The sequence below is a fragment of the Coturnix japonica genome, chromosome 1, assembly GCF_001577835.2.
Source record: "Coturnix japonica isolate 7356 chromosome 1, Coturnix japonica 2.1, whole genome shotgun sequence".
NCBI classification, from domain to species: Eukaryota; Metazoa; Chordata; class Aves; order Galliformes; family Phasianidae; genus Coturnix; species Coturnix japonica.
In genome coordinates this window covers 156,964,821-156,980,734 of record NC_029516.1, presented here as the reverse complement: position 1 = coordinate 156,980,734, position 15,914 = coordinate 156,964,821, and the positions used below count along the sequence as shown (strand labels likewise).

General features: G+C 44.7%; 1 protein-coding gene across 4 annotated transcripts in view; it reads left to right on the top strand.

Moving 5' to 3' along the window:
* MTUS2 (microtubule associated scaffold protein 2) overlaps positions 1-15,914 on the top strand; it is a 221,026-nt gene that overhangs the window by 182,977 nt on the left and 22,135 nt on the right. For 3 of the 4 annotated variants that reach the window (XM_015851995.2, XM_015851997.2, XM_015851996.2), the window contains exon 8: positions 13,728-13,790. The exons of the other annotated variant lie outside the window; for it this stretch is intronic. In XM_015851995.2, coding sequence (XP_015707481.1) covers positions 13,728-13,790 — 63 coding nt within the window. The remainder of the gene's footprint in view (positions 1-13,727; positions 13,791-15,914) is intronic. 4 annotated transcript variants of the gene reach the window in all.

The following is a 15,914-nucleotide window of genomic DNA, read 5'->3' as shown; positions in this document are numbered from 1 at the left end:
AATTCTACTACCCTTGTATTTTGTGCTTGAGAACCTACATGGGACGATCTGGGGCTGCTCATGTAGTTGCATAATTGTGCAATTTATTGCTTTGCAATGTAGACTCAGACTTCCAAGTTTTTGAGTGCCATTTGAAAATATGATCTGTAGACGTTTCTGAGACAGCATTATTGTCTGAAAGTTTGAGCAAAATCATTAGGAAAGCATGGGAAAAAAAGCTTTTTTTCATACTTTTCTCATTGTAAAAATAACAACAATTGTACGTGTTTGTTTCTGAGAAGCCTGCATGCAGAATGTTTGAGGTCTGAGCAGGACTGCAGTTTGCTGAGGGAATTATACTCACTTAGGAGTGAGAGGGGTCTGATTCCAGAGAAGTTGTCAAGAAGGCCAACAGCATCCTGGTACTCTCTCTCCTACAGGAGAGGCAGGTTGGGCTGGGTGGCCACTCTGCCTTTCTGAGGAGGATGTATCTCCTGACACGAAAGGCAATCGATGACTGCAGAGCCTGGACAACTGGCAGACCATTCCCAGCCTGTAAAGAGCTCCAGAAGTGGGAGGAATCTCCTCTACAGAATTAAAGGAGGAAGAAAAACTAGCACAAAATTTGTGGGGATCATAACCCAAGGGAGCCCTGAAGCATCATGTTGTCAACACAGACCATTTGCTGGTCTGGTGATGCACAGCAAGGAAGAGAGAAAGAACACAGGGACCAGAACAGATAGAATGGGCTGTTTGTGGCTTTATGGGTCACTTCACAGATGGCCAGAGAACCAAGCTAGTGTTTAAGACCACATTCTGACTTCTTTAGTGCCTTATACGTCAGCTTAGCCACACGCACACAGTCACGCTTGCATCGTTCTGTCTGTGCAAAGCCCAGGGTGTGTATTTGTATTTTTCCATTCTGATATGTATATTAATGACACCAGCTTAATATGAGCCATCAGTGTGCCCAGGTGGCCAATGAGGCCAACAGCACATCCAACTTGTATTGAGTATTTGCCTCTCTCCATTCACTACACCTGACCTTACAAGTCCCACTACACTTTGCCCTCCTCAGGTGTCTTACAAACATGTTCAGCTGTGGGAGAAAGAGAGTGATGATATGTAGTGAAGAGTGTACAGCATGCAGCAGTGCTTCATACAGATTGATTAGACATCAGCTAAAACAGCTTGCTATCCTGGGGAAAAGCCTGGGAAATCAAAGCCAGTGATGAATAACAATGGACTAAAACAAAATTAGAGCAGAAGTTCTGACATAGTCATTTGGTGAGCTATGGAAAGTAATGATTGCAGTGCCTGTGGACAACTGGTTTTAACTGTTAGTTAATTAGTTCAGGCACACATGACTCCTGTTGACAGTGGAGATTACCTCAAACTTATTCAGGAGCACATTGAGTTTGCACTGTGACAGATACTGATGGAAATGGAGATGATACCATGCAGACTTCTCAGAACAGATATCACCAACAGCCCCTCTGGCTTGGATCGATCCTGACCCTCTCTGGCTTGTTATGCACGGTAATGGTGATGGTCCTGACCCATCTTCAGCGCTGTTCAGCGGCGTGTCCAGCAGCAGTCCCTCTTGGAAATGGTAACAGTGCCATCTATAGGACAGAAGCCCAAAGTGACAAAATTGCACTATATCACAGCAGTGCATGTGAAAAAGCTGAGAACAGAGAGAGGAGCCATGAGCTTCTCCCTTCTGTGTTGCAAAGGACGGGCTGTGCTGTTCTGGAACAGTGCAGAATATATACTGCACAGTAACCTGAGGTTTGCTGCCAGTTTGGCTACAAGGCTGTGGGTGACACTTCTAGTCCATCCCCAGCTCTGCCTGCCCCAGGATACCTGTATTCACTAGTGAAAAGCTTCGTGCAGTGATAGGACAGCAGCTATCTGATCTTAGTGGACCCTTTGAGAATGAGCGATCACTGTGTTTGAAGGCATCCCCTTGTGATATGGAAGGAAGAAGCAATTAACTTCTCACCTACCATTTTTCCCACCCGTGCTTCTAGCTGGATTTGCTCAAGCATCTGCTGTTGTCATTTCCCCTCAAAACTCACCCACAGAACCTTTGTGCCTGCTCTGCAGTCTCATGGTGTGACTCCGGGTGATGAGCTTCCTGCAATTCCAAATAGCCCCATCATCACCTCCACTGCAGTCAGCTGCCCCATGGGTGTCTGACTGCATCTAAACACAGCAGCGGCTGTGCCCTGGGTGGGGTGGAGATCTCCTCTGAGGGGTGGATCTCTTGCATAGGGTACAGCATAATACTCATACTCTGCCCTGTGGATAGGGATATCAGTACTCATTTGTGACTTGGCTTATCCTCCTCATTCATTATGCAGCCCAAGGACTTATAGGTTAGACGTGCCACCCTCTGTGCTGTCTGCAGAGTGGTGATTTCCCTCCCAGGCTGTTCTTTTGTTGTCCCACCCCATTTTCAGAGTTCTTCACAAATAGTACTTTTTTCTCCATGCTGCCCTTGGGATGGCAGTTCCTTGGTGTCTCTGTTTAGCAGCTGGGGACAAGGAAAAGAAAAGCTTCCTCAGAGCCTTTGCCCAGTGAGAGCTGGGTTTCTACTGGAAGGAATGGTACAGTGCAAGTCTGGCTCTGGAAGCAGAAAGCAAAGGACAGTCACTGGCACAGAGGTGAACAGCTCAGGTGAGATGATTTTCCCTGTGTTCTCCTATAGACACTCTGCAGGGCAGGATTATCATCCACTTACCCAAAGAATGAGGAGGAGTAGTATATCCATCGATTTTAAGCCTTCTAGTCCTGCAGCATTTTGTCTTTTCACTGTTTTCGATATCAAATCTTGTGCATTTCTACATGAAATTGGTTTAGAAAATCCTAAATGATGACAAAGCTTCCTTCTAATTCTTCCTTCCAAGTAAACAAAGTGTTTTGTTTGTCTTACAATAACATGGTTTTGATTCATATCCTTACACTGTCAGGCTGTGATGAGCCCAAAGGAATTTATTTCCAGGATGCAGAGTGAGAAGATTGAGTAGTTCTGTACTGTCTGGCCTCCAGAATGAGCCAGAAGGGAAAGACTGAACTTGCTCAATATGAGAAATCAAGCCAAACCATAATAACAGTGAGGCAGTAGCGACAACTTTCTAAGGTTTATTTGTGGGGTAAACTCTAACATATTTTGCAGTGTTGGGGAAAGTGGTCCCCTTTAAAGCCAGAAGTTGATCCTTCTGAGGAGTGCTGTCTTTACCACTGTGCCATGACCAGGCACAAAAAAAAAATATGTATTTATTTTTTCCCAAAGCTCATTCTCACAGACAGTTGTGCAAATAAACTATTTTCAGCTCAATTTGAGATGAACACTCAAAGTATTAGCCCAAATTACTTTCTGGGAGGCAGTTGCCAAGCAGTTTATGACTGGTATAACAAATGTTGCCTCTAACACAAAAAAGGTCTTCATCATGTGGGCAGTGAGCCTTGTTTAGAAATAAGCTCCAGTTAGACTGTGTTTGTATACCGTGGTTGAAGAATTTTGTTAGTGAAACACATCACTGTTTTGAATATCAAGATAAAATATGTAGAAGATCCATCTTCAGTGAAGCAATGGCACAAGTTGCCAAGAGAGGCAGTGAGTGCCCCATCCCTGGAGACATTCATGGTCACGTTGGATGAGGCACTGAGCACCTGATCTAACTCTAAGTGTCTCTGCTCAGTGCAGGAGAGTTGGACAAGACTGCCTTTAAGGGGCCCTTCCAACTCAAATGATTCTATGATTCTAATGCTCCCACTGAAGAGGTTTTAAGCCTCCATTAGAAATGAAATGTTTCCTTATTTGCATGTTGTCATCAAAGAGAAATATATTGAGAGTGGGTGCCAAGCATCTGGCAAATGTGAGTTTATTATCTATTTTGTTTATGTTTGCAATCTCCATGTAAACAACTGCCTTTGACAGCCTTGATTTTATACTGCATTCAGAGGGAAAAAACAGAATGAGGATCAAGAGCAGATGATGGCAGCCTCCGGGTGGGTGGTTTCTGATGTACTTGAGGAATTGAGCAGAGCAGCAGAAATGACATGAGAAGTGATGGTGAGAGGTAGGTTCCAGTGGTAGTACAGCCATTGACCATTCAGGAGGCAGAGCAGAATGGGAATTCTGCCTTCTCCCTGCTTGCTTTTTAGAACCATGGCAAAAATGCTTTTGTTTGGTGGCTTTACACCATCTCCATGGGGATGTGGCATGGTGTCATTAATTCAGACTTGTCTAATGATTACTTACATAGGCATCATCGTAATAATGGTGGTAACGATCAGTGTAACTGATAGTCACATTAGGGGATATTACTGCTTCTGCAGCCTACTAAGGGGGATGATTTATTATCTGTAACAAAGATCTTGCAATGCTAAATGGCTATCAAACCAACGACGTGCCAGCTTTTTAATTGCAGGAATAGCAATTTAATTGCAAATACAGCAACATGCCATCAATTGCCTTGATTTGTTTTTAGTCATCACAGTTTGTTAGAGGTTCTTGAAGGCAAAGTCCTGCCTTATTTATTTTATCTCCTTCTATGACAAGGTCACCCATTTAGTGGTTGAAAGGAAGGCCATGTATGTAATCTGTCTGGATTTTAGTAAGGCTTTAGTAAGGCATCTCTCACAGCATCCTCTGGACAGACTGTCCAGCTGTGAGATGAGCAGGTTCATGTTATGCTGGGAGATGAACTGGCTGCAGCTCAAAGTGCTGCAGTGAATGGAGCTGCATCTGGCTGGAAGCTGCCACTGGAGATGTTCCCCAGGCTCAGCTCAGCAGGCTTGTCAGAAGAGGTGATTATCCCTGCTGTATTCTGTGGTGTGTGGTGTGGCTTCACCTTGAATATGGCATGCAGTTCTGGGCTCCACATCAAAAGGATCTTAAGGTACTTGAATGTGTGCAGAGGACACCAAAGCTGGTGACAGAGCTATCCTATCCTATCCTATCCTATCCTATCCTATCCTATCCTATCCTATCCTATCCTATCCTATCCTATCCTATCCTATCCTATCCTATCCTATATGACAGTCTTACCTGAAAAATAAGTCTTTATCTTCTTATTTGCCAGTGCAAGGCAATCTGTTTAGATAACATTAGCTTGTGTTTAACTGAATNGAGCTATCCTATCCTATCCTATCCTATCCTATCCCATCCCATCCCATCCCATCCCATCCCATCCCATCCCATCCCATCCCATCCCATCCCATCCCATATGACAGTCTTACCTGAAAAATAAGTCTTTATCTTCTTATTTGCCAGTGCAAGGCAATCTGTTTAGATAACATTAGCTTGTGTTTAACTGAATTACATAGAACAAGGGACGAAAAGATATTGTCTGGGCTGAACTGGAAATCTTAGAAACAGAAAGCATTTGGCTGACTTGATATATTCCTTTTAGCTTAATATTTGAGCTCTATGAAACAGCCTCATTAGAACTTACGACATTAACATTTTTATTATTCCAGTTATCCCCACTGAGAATCATAGAATCACCAAGGTTGGAAAAGACCTAAAAGATCATCCAGTTCAACCGTTCACCTATTACCAATAGCTCCCACTAAACTATGTGTGAGCGCTAGACACTTTGCAGACTGCATGGAGATGATGCTCTAGTCCTGAAGTGCTCAGCATCTAAGTGGACAGTAGCACAACTAAAACTGGAAAGTCAATGTGACTGAGGCAAATTTTCAGTTCTTTCTGGGATCTATGAGGAAAGGTAGACATGATCATGTACCTGAACACAAATGCACAACCTTCAAGCACGGAAGCACACATCTACAGTCTGTTCTGCTGTCTTAGAACTTTTCTGGAAAGAAAATGGTTTTAAAGAGGGGAGATCTATGCTAGATATTAGCATAAAAGTCTCCACTCAGAGGGCAGTGAGGCACTGGCACAGGCTGCCTATAGAGGCTGTGGATGCTCCGTCCTTGAAAACATTCAAGGCCAGGTCGGATGGGGCCTGGGCAGGCTGATTTGCTAAAATAAGAAGGAAAGCTGAAAACTGAGTTCAACCTAGAAGTTACACCATTAATCTGAACGTGTGATCTGGACACCTCTTCAACACCATCAGGCTTGGGGCCATGGCCAGTTCTCTGGGGATTTGTTCGTGGGGAGGTGCCATCACTCTGTGGAAGGCCCCTCTGAATACATGGCTCTTCTGTTCTATGCACAAGGCAAGAGCAAAGCAAAATGTTTTTTCCCTTAATCTGGTGTACTGTGTAGCCTGGCACATGCAATGTTCTTCTCATACCCTTCAATGTATTTGACCCCTGTATTCTTGCCTTCACCTTTTGCTAGATGGTATTTTTAAAAACAAACACATAATGAAGGAACATAACATAGTCAAAGCGGTGTCTAAACACATGACAGTGATTCATCTTAAAATAAACATGGAACAATTGAATATATGCCTTATATTTGTGTAGATGCCATGCGTATGTTTATAATGTTTGAAGTTCTTTCCCATAGTCTTAGGATATTTTCTGTTGCACATAAGACAGAGTTTTACCTATCCTTGTTAAAGTGAAGTACTGGAAGTTACTAGGTTTTAGGAGCATTAAAATATACTGTCTTTTCTTCCCTGTTCCCAAAGTTATTTTTAAATGTTATTTGCAGAAAGATTTCAGAAGATTATTTACTATTTTTCCTTTCCACTGCATAAGTTACAAACTTGGACAGATTTAATTCACCATGTTTCCAACATTACAGCTGCAGTCCCAGGTGGTGAGAGTGTAAATATCATAAGTCTTCTTCCATGGATCCATCAGCAGACACATTTTGAGCTAATGCACAACAGGGACTTTGCAGCAATGTGGTGGGTTTTTTCCTGTCGTGGAAAAGTCCTGGGAGTTGTGAGGTTGCTCCAATGCAAACCAAGGTTTGAAAATAGAGGTAGAGTGTGAAGTACAGTTCCCACCTTTTAGCTCTTCATAAAATCATAGAATGATTTGGGTTGGAAGGGACCTCAAGGATCATGAAGTTCCAACCCCCTGCCTGGCAGGGCCATCAAACTTCCACATTTACTAGATCAGATTGCACAGGGTCCCGTCCAACCTGGTCTTGAACACCTCCAAGGACGGGGCATCCACAACCTCCCTGGGCAGCCTGTTCCAGGACCTCACCACTCTCCTAGTAAAGAACTTCCCCCTAACATGCAACCTTCGTGTCTGTGTGTCACTTCTCAAAAGGATTTCATATTGATGTGGTGTCAGAAGAGGAGCTCTCTCTTTATTAGCAAAGCTCTGATTTGATCTTTAATTTTGCAGGTGCAATTTCATATCCCTGTTGCATCCCTTATAGATTGTGGTTACAAATTTTAGCAGGCGGGTAGCCACAGATTTGACTTACAGACTGCAAGTGTGTAGTCCAACCGTGTATGGTCATACAAAACCAGCATGCTCACGTTCCCACTGATTCTTTTTTCTTAAGCCAGCTCTGCTTGGATTTCTCTTTCATGATGATCCTGGCTTTTGCACAACCAACCAGACTTCATCCCTTTGCCCTATCCTCCTGTGAGTGGCAGAAAGAGCCTGGCTCAGGGAAGGCATTTGTATCACGTGGTAGTACGGAGTGATCTGGGCCATTTAAATGAAATGTGTTGTAATGTAACCAGAATTTAATGAACAAATGCAAACACAGAATGCAAGTCATGCTGCAGAACTGTGGCTTGTGTGTCAGCTGGAAAGCTGTTAACTCCAGGAGTAACTAGGGTTTCTGGTGTCAGAGCAAAACAAGGTGAATTCCTACTGTGAGTTTGTGTTAAGAAAAACAGTGAAGGCATTTGATTGAATAAGGAGAAATGGCAAATAAATAGAAGTAAAAAGGATGATATCACATTCAGCACTGGGGAGACTGATACTGGAATATGACATTTAACATCAGTCCCCAGAATTCTTCAGAAAACAATTGAAACAGAGAAGAGTAATGGGCAGCTACAAGGGCTGGAAAAAAAACCTGTGCTATGATAGATTACAGAGCACAACTGATTTTGTAGGGAAAAAAGACCAAGTGGCTGAATTCAGTGCAGGAGAATCTCCATTAGAAGGTGCTGCCATAAATCAGAAGGGTCTGCCTTCAGCTGCAGTCCCTTCTATCTCAAACACTTCTATGATTCTGTGATTCTTTCTGTGTCCTCACAGCCATCCAGAAGTATGTAGCTTTGTTTTTGGATCAGATGCCCTAAACACAGCTCATCTCTTACCTCCCCTTAAGGTCTGAGCTCTCCAGTTCCAGATGTGAACTCCAATAAGAGATCTCAGCTGCAGTCCCCTGGAATTCCTTCCCTTTCTCTCACACCTGAGATGTGATTCCAATGCTTTTGTGCAGCCATATCTCATACATAACAAGAAATAATGTCATAGAATCTTAGACTCATAGAATCACAAAATTGCTTGAGCTGGAAGGGACCCCTAAAGGTCATCCAGTCCAATTCCCTGCAATTAACAGGGGCTAATACAGCTAGGCTATGTTGCTCAGAAGGTGTTGTTGTCTTTTTTAATAACGATCTAAGAAATTATGATTTATTATGATTTCATCTTTAAAATAACTGTAAGCATGTGAAGCCATTGGAATTTCTGCTGCTGACATTGCTGTCACAGGGTGCCAGCATTCAGGCCTTGCTCTGCTCAGCCTCACAGTGCGGCAGCTTCAAGTAGTCACTGGCTTTGGGCCAGTATATCTCAGTGGTGATAGAAAGAGGAGGAGATTCCCAGGTTGCTGGGAAAAGAAGAGAATGTTTCTCTGAGAAACTGATGTAAGAAAATGGGCATCTGCTTTAAGCTACTCAGAGGTTTGGAATTTAGACATAGCCCTGGGGGTTGTATATCCCTGGGCAGAGGGCAGGTGAGGAGTTCAATGAAAATATGCATTTGTTTTCATTCCGTGGGATCTTGGTGGATAAATGACGTTTCATACGAGGAAAAGATGAATTCCTTGTCAGCAAGAGCTGGTTGGTTTGGAATCTGTAGCAAATGCTCACTTTGCACCACTCTGGACACCAAGAACTAGAAAATACCCCCTAATAAAGTGTTGTCCTCTGGTGCATTTTAATCCATGGCCTTGCAAGCTACTGCTGTAAAAATAAATGTAAGGCTACACTAGTAGAAATAACAAAGCTCTGAAAGAATTCTATGTAGATCTTTACATTCTTCCCATATGAAAAATGAATTAAAGATTTGGTCAGCTGGCTGGGCTCTCATTTGAGAAACAGAGAGCACGTAGTCCATGTTGATCTGTTAAATACTAGTGTAAACATTCTAGTCTTCCAGATATACAATAGTGTAATTGGATTATTAAAACTCTATTAAAAATGTTTCCTTCAACACAAGTTACACAAGGATCATTAAAACCTCATGGCACTGAGTAATACACAAAATGTGAAACTTACCATAAATCCAAGGGAAATTGCCATTTCAGAGACATCTGGCATGACCTTCAGCTCTAGATGAGTCCTTTAGCTGAAATTAGTGATTGAATGTTCAGATGTTCAGAAATCCCCAAATCTCTGTATTTCATTATCTGATATGTATTTTTTTTAAGTTAACCTGGAAGAATAATGTATTACATGCACAAGAATAATGTATTACATGTACATGTATAGTGACCAACATGGTGAGCATTATTACTATCAGCAGAGCTGCATCAAAGAAAACTTGTAGTGCAGCTCCAATGGGACAATGAAATGGAACAGCAAAAGTATTGTGTCGTTCAGGCCACTGTGTCTTGTACTCTGTTAAGATCACAGGGCTCACCTCCCAGCTGCCAGCAGAGCAATGTGCTGCCATGCAGATGCATGCAAACAAATGCTTTTCCCCCAGAGAAGCTGGCCCTGTGCTCTCTCTGTCTCCCACTTGCCCGCTTTCTTGCTGGTTTAGTTTTAATAACAGTCTGATTCACTGTCAGGTCTTTGCTATGAGTGACAACTTGTGACAAACCACCCAGTAAGCTTCTGAGCCTCTATTCCAAATACACTGCTGGCATAGCCTTGTTCTGCCCCATCTGATACTGCCTCGGACAAAACACTGTGTGCCACAAGCGGCTTCTCCTCATGTCATCCTTCAGATGTGTTTGATGTCAGTGTCACCATCACCTCTCACTACTGACTGCAAGGAATGGCAGGAGGTGACGCTCGCTGACTGCCTGACTTTTCTGTCACCCTCTAGAGCTGAGACATCACAGAAGGTCTCAGTTATGCATTAGGCCATTGAACCTGACCTTCATGTCTCTCCTTATCTCCTCATTCTTGCAGTCTGCTGTTCCCCATCCCATTCTCTGCAGTATGGCCCTTTGTTTTCTGCAATGCTGTCTTCAGAATGACTTTTTCTTCCTCCCGTGTTTCATCTTTGCTCACAATCTGTGCTTTGGTTCTTTTCCAAATGAAGCTGGTTTTTAACTTGTGTTGTTCCCCACCTCCGCCCTCCATACCCATTTTCTCTCCTCATAGCTCAGTGATGTTTGTCTTCATCTCCCTTCAGATACAGTAAATACAAGAGACCTTCTTCTCAAAACATTGGCTTTAGTTTTCCTTCTCATTTTCCTTCATGAATTTCCATCTTCTCTTCAAACCTTTGCAGACAAGCGCTGTGGAAATGCAGTGCAAACTCTCTCCTACAAGGGGTACCAGCTTCCATGAAGCAACTAGTTATCAGGTCCTATTGGTTAAGAATCCAAAGCTGCTTCTGTATGTTTCTCTTGTTTGTGCATTGGGTTTGCATTGCTGCCTCTGCTGGGACGTGTTAAGGAGGGTAAGATAGTGAGGAGGGGGCCAGGCTCTGATCCCTATTCACTCTTCTATGTTGGGCTTCTTATCATAAAAATAAATAGAGAGTACACACAAAACTAAATATAAAATGTGATATATGCATGTTTAATTACAGCTATAGGTACAGTTCTATGCTATTTGTATATGTACCATATACAGGCATGTAAACATACACAAAGTTAGGAGCTATATATATTGCAGGTTCACAGTCAGTCTTCTTAATGGTACCCATAAGTCACCTACTTCAGACATGTGGCTGTGGAAAGTGTAGTGCTATGCCAGCCTCTGGGAGGGATGGAGGGATAGAGGGATAGAGGGATAGAGGGATGGAGGGATGGAGGGATGGAGGGAAGGGGGGGAGGGAAGGGAGGGGAAAGGGAGGGGAAAGAGAGGAGGAGAAGGGAAGGAGTGGGAAGCGGAGGAAGGGAGAAGGAGAGGTGGGAAGGGAGGAAGAGGAGGGAAGGGAGGGGAGGAAGGGTAGGAACGGGAAGAAGGGAGGAGGAGAGGAGGACGGGAGGAAGGACAGAGAAGGAAGGAGGAAGGAGAAGGAAGGAGGAAGGAATGGAGGAAGGAACGGGAGGAGGAAGGGAGGAAGGAAGGGAGGACAGGAGGGAGAAGAAGGGAGAGAAAAAGAAGGAGGGAGAAGGAGAAGGGAGGAAGGAAGGGAGGAAGGAAGGGAGGAAGGAAGGGAGGAAGGAAGGAAGGAAGGAAGGAAGGAAGGAAGGAAGGAAGGAAGGAAGGAAGGAAGGAAGGAGAAGAAGAGGAAGGAGGAAGAGAAGAAGGAAGGAAGGAAGGAAGGAAGGAAGGAAGGAAGGAGAAGGAAGGAAGGAAGGAAGGAAGGAAGGAAGGAAGGAAGGAAGGAAGGAAGGAAGGAAGGAAGGAAAGGGGGTGATTTAAAATAGATGTAAAGTATTGTGTTTGAACAGTAAATAGGAATTGTGTCATGCTCTTCATAGGGGAAATCACTGATTCTGTAAGCACAGGAAAAAAAAAGAAAAAAAAAATTGAATACCTGAGTGCCTTTTTACCATTAAAATAGGTTGTTTATAGACTAAGGAGCTCCCTTGGGATGTGTAAAATTCTAGATGTACTTCTTGGACTTTAATTACCCGAGAGCTTCACCTAGGGAGATGCTTAACAGTTGTTTCCAATGAAGTCAATAGATGCTGGAGTGCCTTGTGAAACATACCTGTTAAGTACCTTGTTGAATGCAACTGTTCTAACGTTTTCAAATGTAATTATTATTCCCATTGCCCTCTTTGCAGGGTTTATCTGTATTTTCATAGAATCAGAGCAACATCTAGATCAGAAACAAGATTTGCCAGCTCATCAACCTGACCTGCCACATCCCCTCACTAAACCATGTCCCTTAGTGCCATAACTTCTATTTCCAGTAGGAAACAGAGCAACATCTAAGGTGGATTTTAACTGACAGCCCAAGTTTCCTCAGACCCTGCTGGGCTCTGCCTTATCCTCAGAGTGCTCATTACCTCTCCTCATTCCCTCTCCTCTTTTTCCGACAGTTTAGGCTTATATTTGCTTCATTCAGAGCCATGTCAAGGCATTCAGCATTGGCATTTGATGATTGACTAAGCAACACCGTCCTTAACTTTGCTGTTATTTCCAACTGGTGACTGTCCATCTTCCATTGAAATTCCTCTTAATTGTCCCTAAGAATGATGACTTTGGACTTCACATTCTTTCATTTTTCTTGTGCCACTCTTTTAGCCCTAAATATTGTCCAGTGTGACAAGCATGGTGTTCTGACAGATACATACTATTACTTCACTGTGGTAGTTAAAAGGCTTCCAGTCAGGTTTTAGACTGAGAATGGTAAAAATCACAGTTTAGCAAAACAAGCAAACAAACAAGGAAACAAGAAGTTTTCACAGTGAAGATGGACCCACTCTGTGATTCTGAGACTCTGTGACTGTGATTCATCACATCACCCGAGGTGTTAGTTTTAATTTGGACTCTCAGAACTGCAGTGCCCAACTTCTGCTTTTCAGTCTCGCTTATGCAACCGACAGCCACACTTTAAGTCATTTCTCAGTCGGGCAAAAAAAAAAATCATCCCGAAGCGTTACAAAACTCTCATTGCAGACTGCAGAGGTCTGTGCTTTGCAGTCCTGCACATCACCGCGGGCAGGGATCTTGCTGGGGATCTCAAGGAGCGCTCCAGGAGAGGGACAGCGGCGTAGCGGGGATGGCGGCATAGCGGGAATGCGGAGCGCAGCGAGCCGCAGCGTGCGCACGATGCGCGCAGTGCGCACAGCGCTCCCAGCCGCCCGCTCCGCGCTCAGCTCGGGATGTCAGCGGTGCATCCAGCCAGCAGCGAGCCCGGAGACACCGGGCTGAGTGCGGAGGAGCGGGACCGCGGTGATAAATGACCGCGAGCGCAGCATGAAGATCGCCGTGACGCGGACCCGCCTTACGGGGACAGCCCGGGCTCCCTCTCGGGTTTCAGCGCGGCCGAAGCTGGCCGACTTACGGGGCCGCTGCCCTCCGTCCCATCGTTACCACGGTGCGGCCCCTGACGCACCCCCTGGGCCAGCGACCCTTTGTCACGGCAGCGTTGCCGGGGCATCGTTCTAACGTTGCGGGACGCGATGGGGAGCTGCTTCTCGGCGGAGCTCTGCGAGGACCGCACGGTACTTGGAGAGATTTCTCTCCCTCGGGCCGGGAGCGGGGAGCCCGAGGTGGGGAGGGGCGATGCTCGGTGGTGCCGTGCCGGGGGATGGGGCTGGGAGGCGGCCACGGAGCGCGGTGGGCTTCGGGAGCGCTGTCTATGGACGCGCAGAGGTGCGAGATGTCAAAGAAGTTTGGTGAAGTTTGAAGAGAGATCGGGCGGCCCTACCTGCCCTAAGGGCTTAATTCTGACTCTCCTTTCTGACGTGTCGGTGGCTTGGGTTGGACGGGACCTTAACGATCGGCCGGTTCCAACCTCCTGGAAATTGCTTTCAGGATGGATCTAACAGGACCGAACTTCCGAGCATCGGAAAGAGTCGGGCAGGGAACGGATCAGAGGTAGGTACACAGCTACAGGTAGCAGGAGGCTGCTTTGTGCGAGGGAGCTGTCAGGTAGAGCTAACACAGCATTTGGTGCTGTGTTCCTTGGCCTTTGCCTGGGGTTTATAGATGAGCGCATGCATTTAATTTGCTTAATAGCAGCTATCTTGGCAGAAACATGTGCTTGTGCAGTGCACTTCATGAGAGTTTGGGTTTTTAAGATACTCATCCTCAGTCAAATGAAAAGCTGATGCTGTCCCCTCTTACATAGTAATGTGTTTAAATGGAGCTAAGGTCAGGCTTAATGTGAAACTTGTGCAAGTGCACGTACTGGGGGCTGTCCTGGTGGTCAGCTCCACCTGTGAACTTTGGGCAAAAGGAAGTGATGGGGGAGGATTAGTGCTGCCCCCCTGATGGAGGGAAGGCCGTAGGTCATTGTACACATGAGTCACAGTGGGCAGCAGTCATTGCTCCTGCAAGTATCAGCTGAACTATTTATTGGTATGACAGGTTTCCCAATGTATATTCTCTTTTTTCCCCTGATTATTTATGGCCTGCCCCCGGGGAACTCTGCATAAAGCACAACCATGACTAAGCACCATCTGCAGGTCAGAGTCTCCCTCTTTCTTTCTTTCTTTCTTTTTCTAATCTTTTTGAATTTGAAAGCTCTGGATACAGGAAAACTACTCTGAAGGAGCAATGTTAATAACCAATGCATTGCCACAGAGCATCTGTGTGCAGTGCATATTTTTAGGTGGCAGTGCAGAGCATTAGGAAATGTTTGCAGACAGTCTGTACCCATTCTCAGACCTTAGGATGCAGCATACTGCAAGTGCATTATTAGTCATCAGGGAGGAGGAACGTGTCCATTTGTGGCTGTGACTCCCACTGCTCTGCCAGCTTTCTCAGCTGCAGGTGACTTTGTGCATGGCTCATGATCCTAGCAGCCTAACCTGTGTCATTTGTGAAGCAAACCTACTATTGCTTATTGGTGTGTTTGATTTTCATTTTCTAAACTGCACTGCTAAGTTTATGGCCACTGTTGTGAATTGGAAAGTGGTCAAATTCCTCCCCCTGCCTGCCTGCCTGCCTGCCCACTTTCCTGGAGCTGCACCAATCTGCTGCCTCTGTCTGTCCTTCAGGGACATCAGGGAGTTTCAAATTGAATTGGGAGCACAGAAGTACCACATTCAGTGTCTGGTTTACTCGCTGAAGTGTTGCTGAATCCTTCACAGGAGAAATGCGGGGAGGTCTGCATGCTTTAAAGCTTATAATAGGAAAAAGAGATGTTACCAGAGCTTTTGTTCAACAGAGCATTAGCACAGAGCTAACATATCATTCTACCTATTTTGTAATGCATTTCCTTCTGGCTGAGGATATGGGATGTATTCCAGACACAAGACTTAACCATTGTGTTAGGTATGAGGGGCCAATTTCTTTAATCTCCATCAGGAGCGTGATTTTAGTTAATGAGACATACGTCAGTCTCAGAGTCATTTCTTGGGATGCAGCCAATGGAAGACCTTTCTTGTAAGTCTTCCAAGCAATAATTACATTTGCCATTCATTAAAAGTATCTAACAGAATAAAAGCAACGTTTTGCTTTGTTAAAACCAAAACAAAACAAAATAACAACAACAACAACTGAAGGACTGGATACTCGCAGTCTCCTCATAGTGTCTGTGGCCTTTTCAACCACTGGAACCAGCCATGGCCCTGCCTGCTCTGCCTTCTCTTTCAAATACTCATTTGCGATAAATATAATGAACACTGATTAATTCAATAGGATATCCTGTTAATTTTGGGTCTTGCACATTTCTTTTGGCAGACTTTATCTTGTGTGCTTGGGCATTTTCTAATTGTTTTGATGTTTTGAGGTTGGACCCCTATGAATCTCCACATTGGATCTAATCACTTTTTGCTCTCGCTTCAGATCCAATTTCACTCTACTGTAAAACTGGGTTTCCCAAGCACTGGCATTCCCAGAGCCCTGGCTGCACTGGCTGTGGCGCGCTGGTTATGTGCTGAGCCCCACTGATGATAACAGGGAAAGGCTTTTTCATGTGGGATTAGTGTCATGTTGACACTGGTCCCAGGAATGCCAGCAGTCTAATCCTATCGTGTTACACTGACAAAGCAGGTT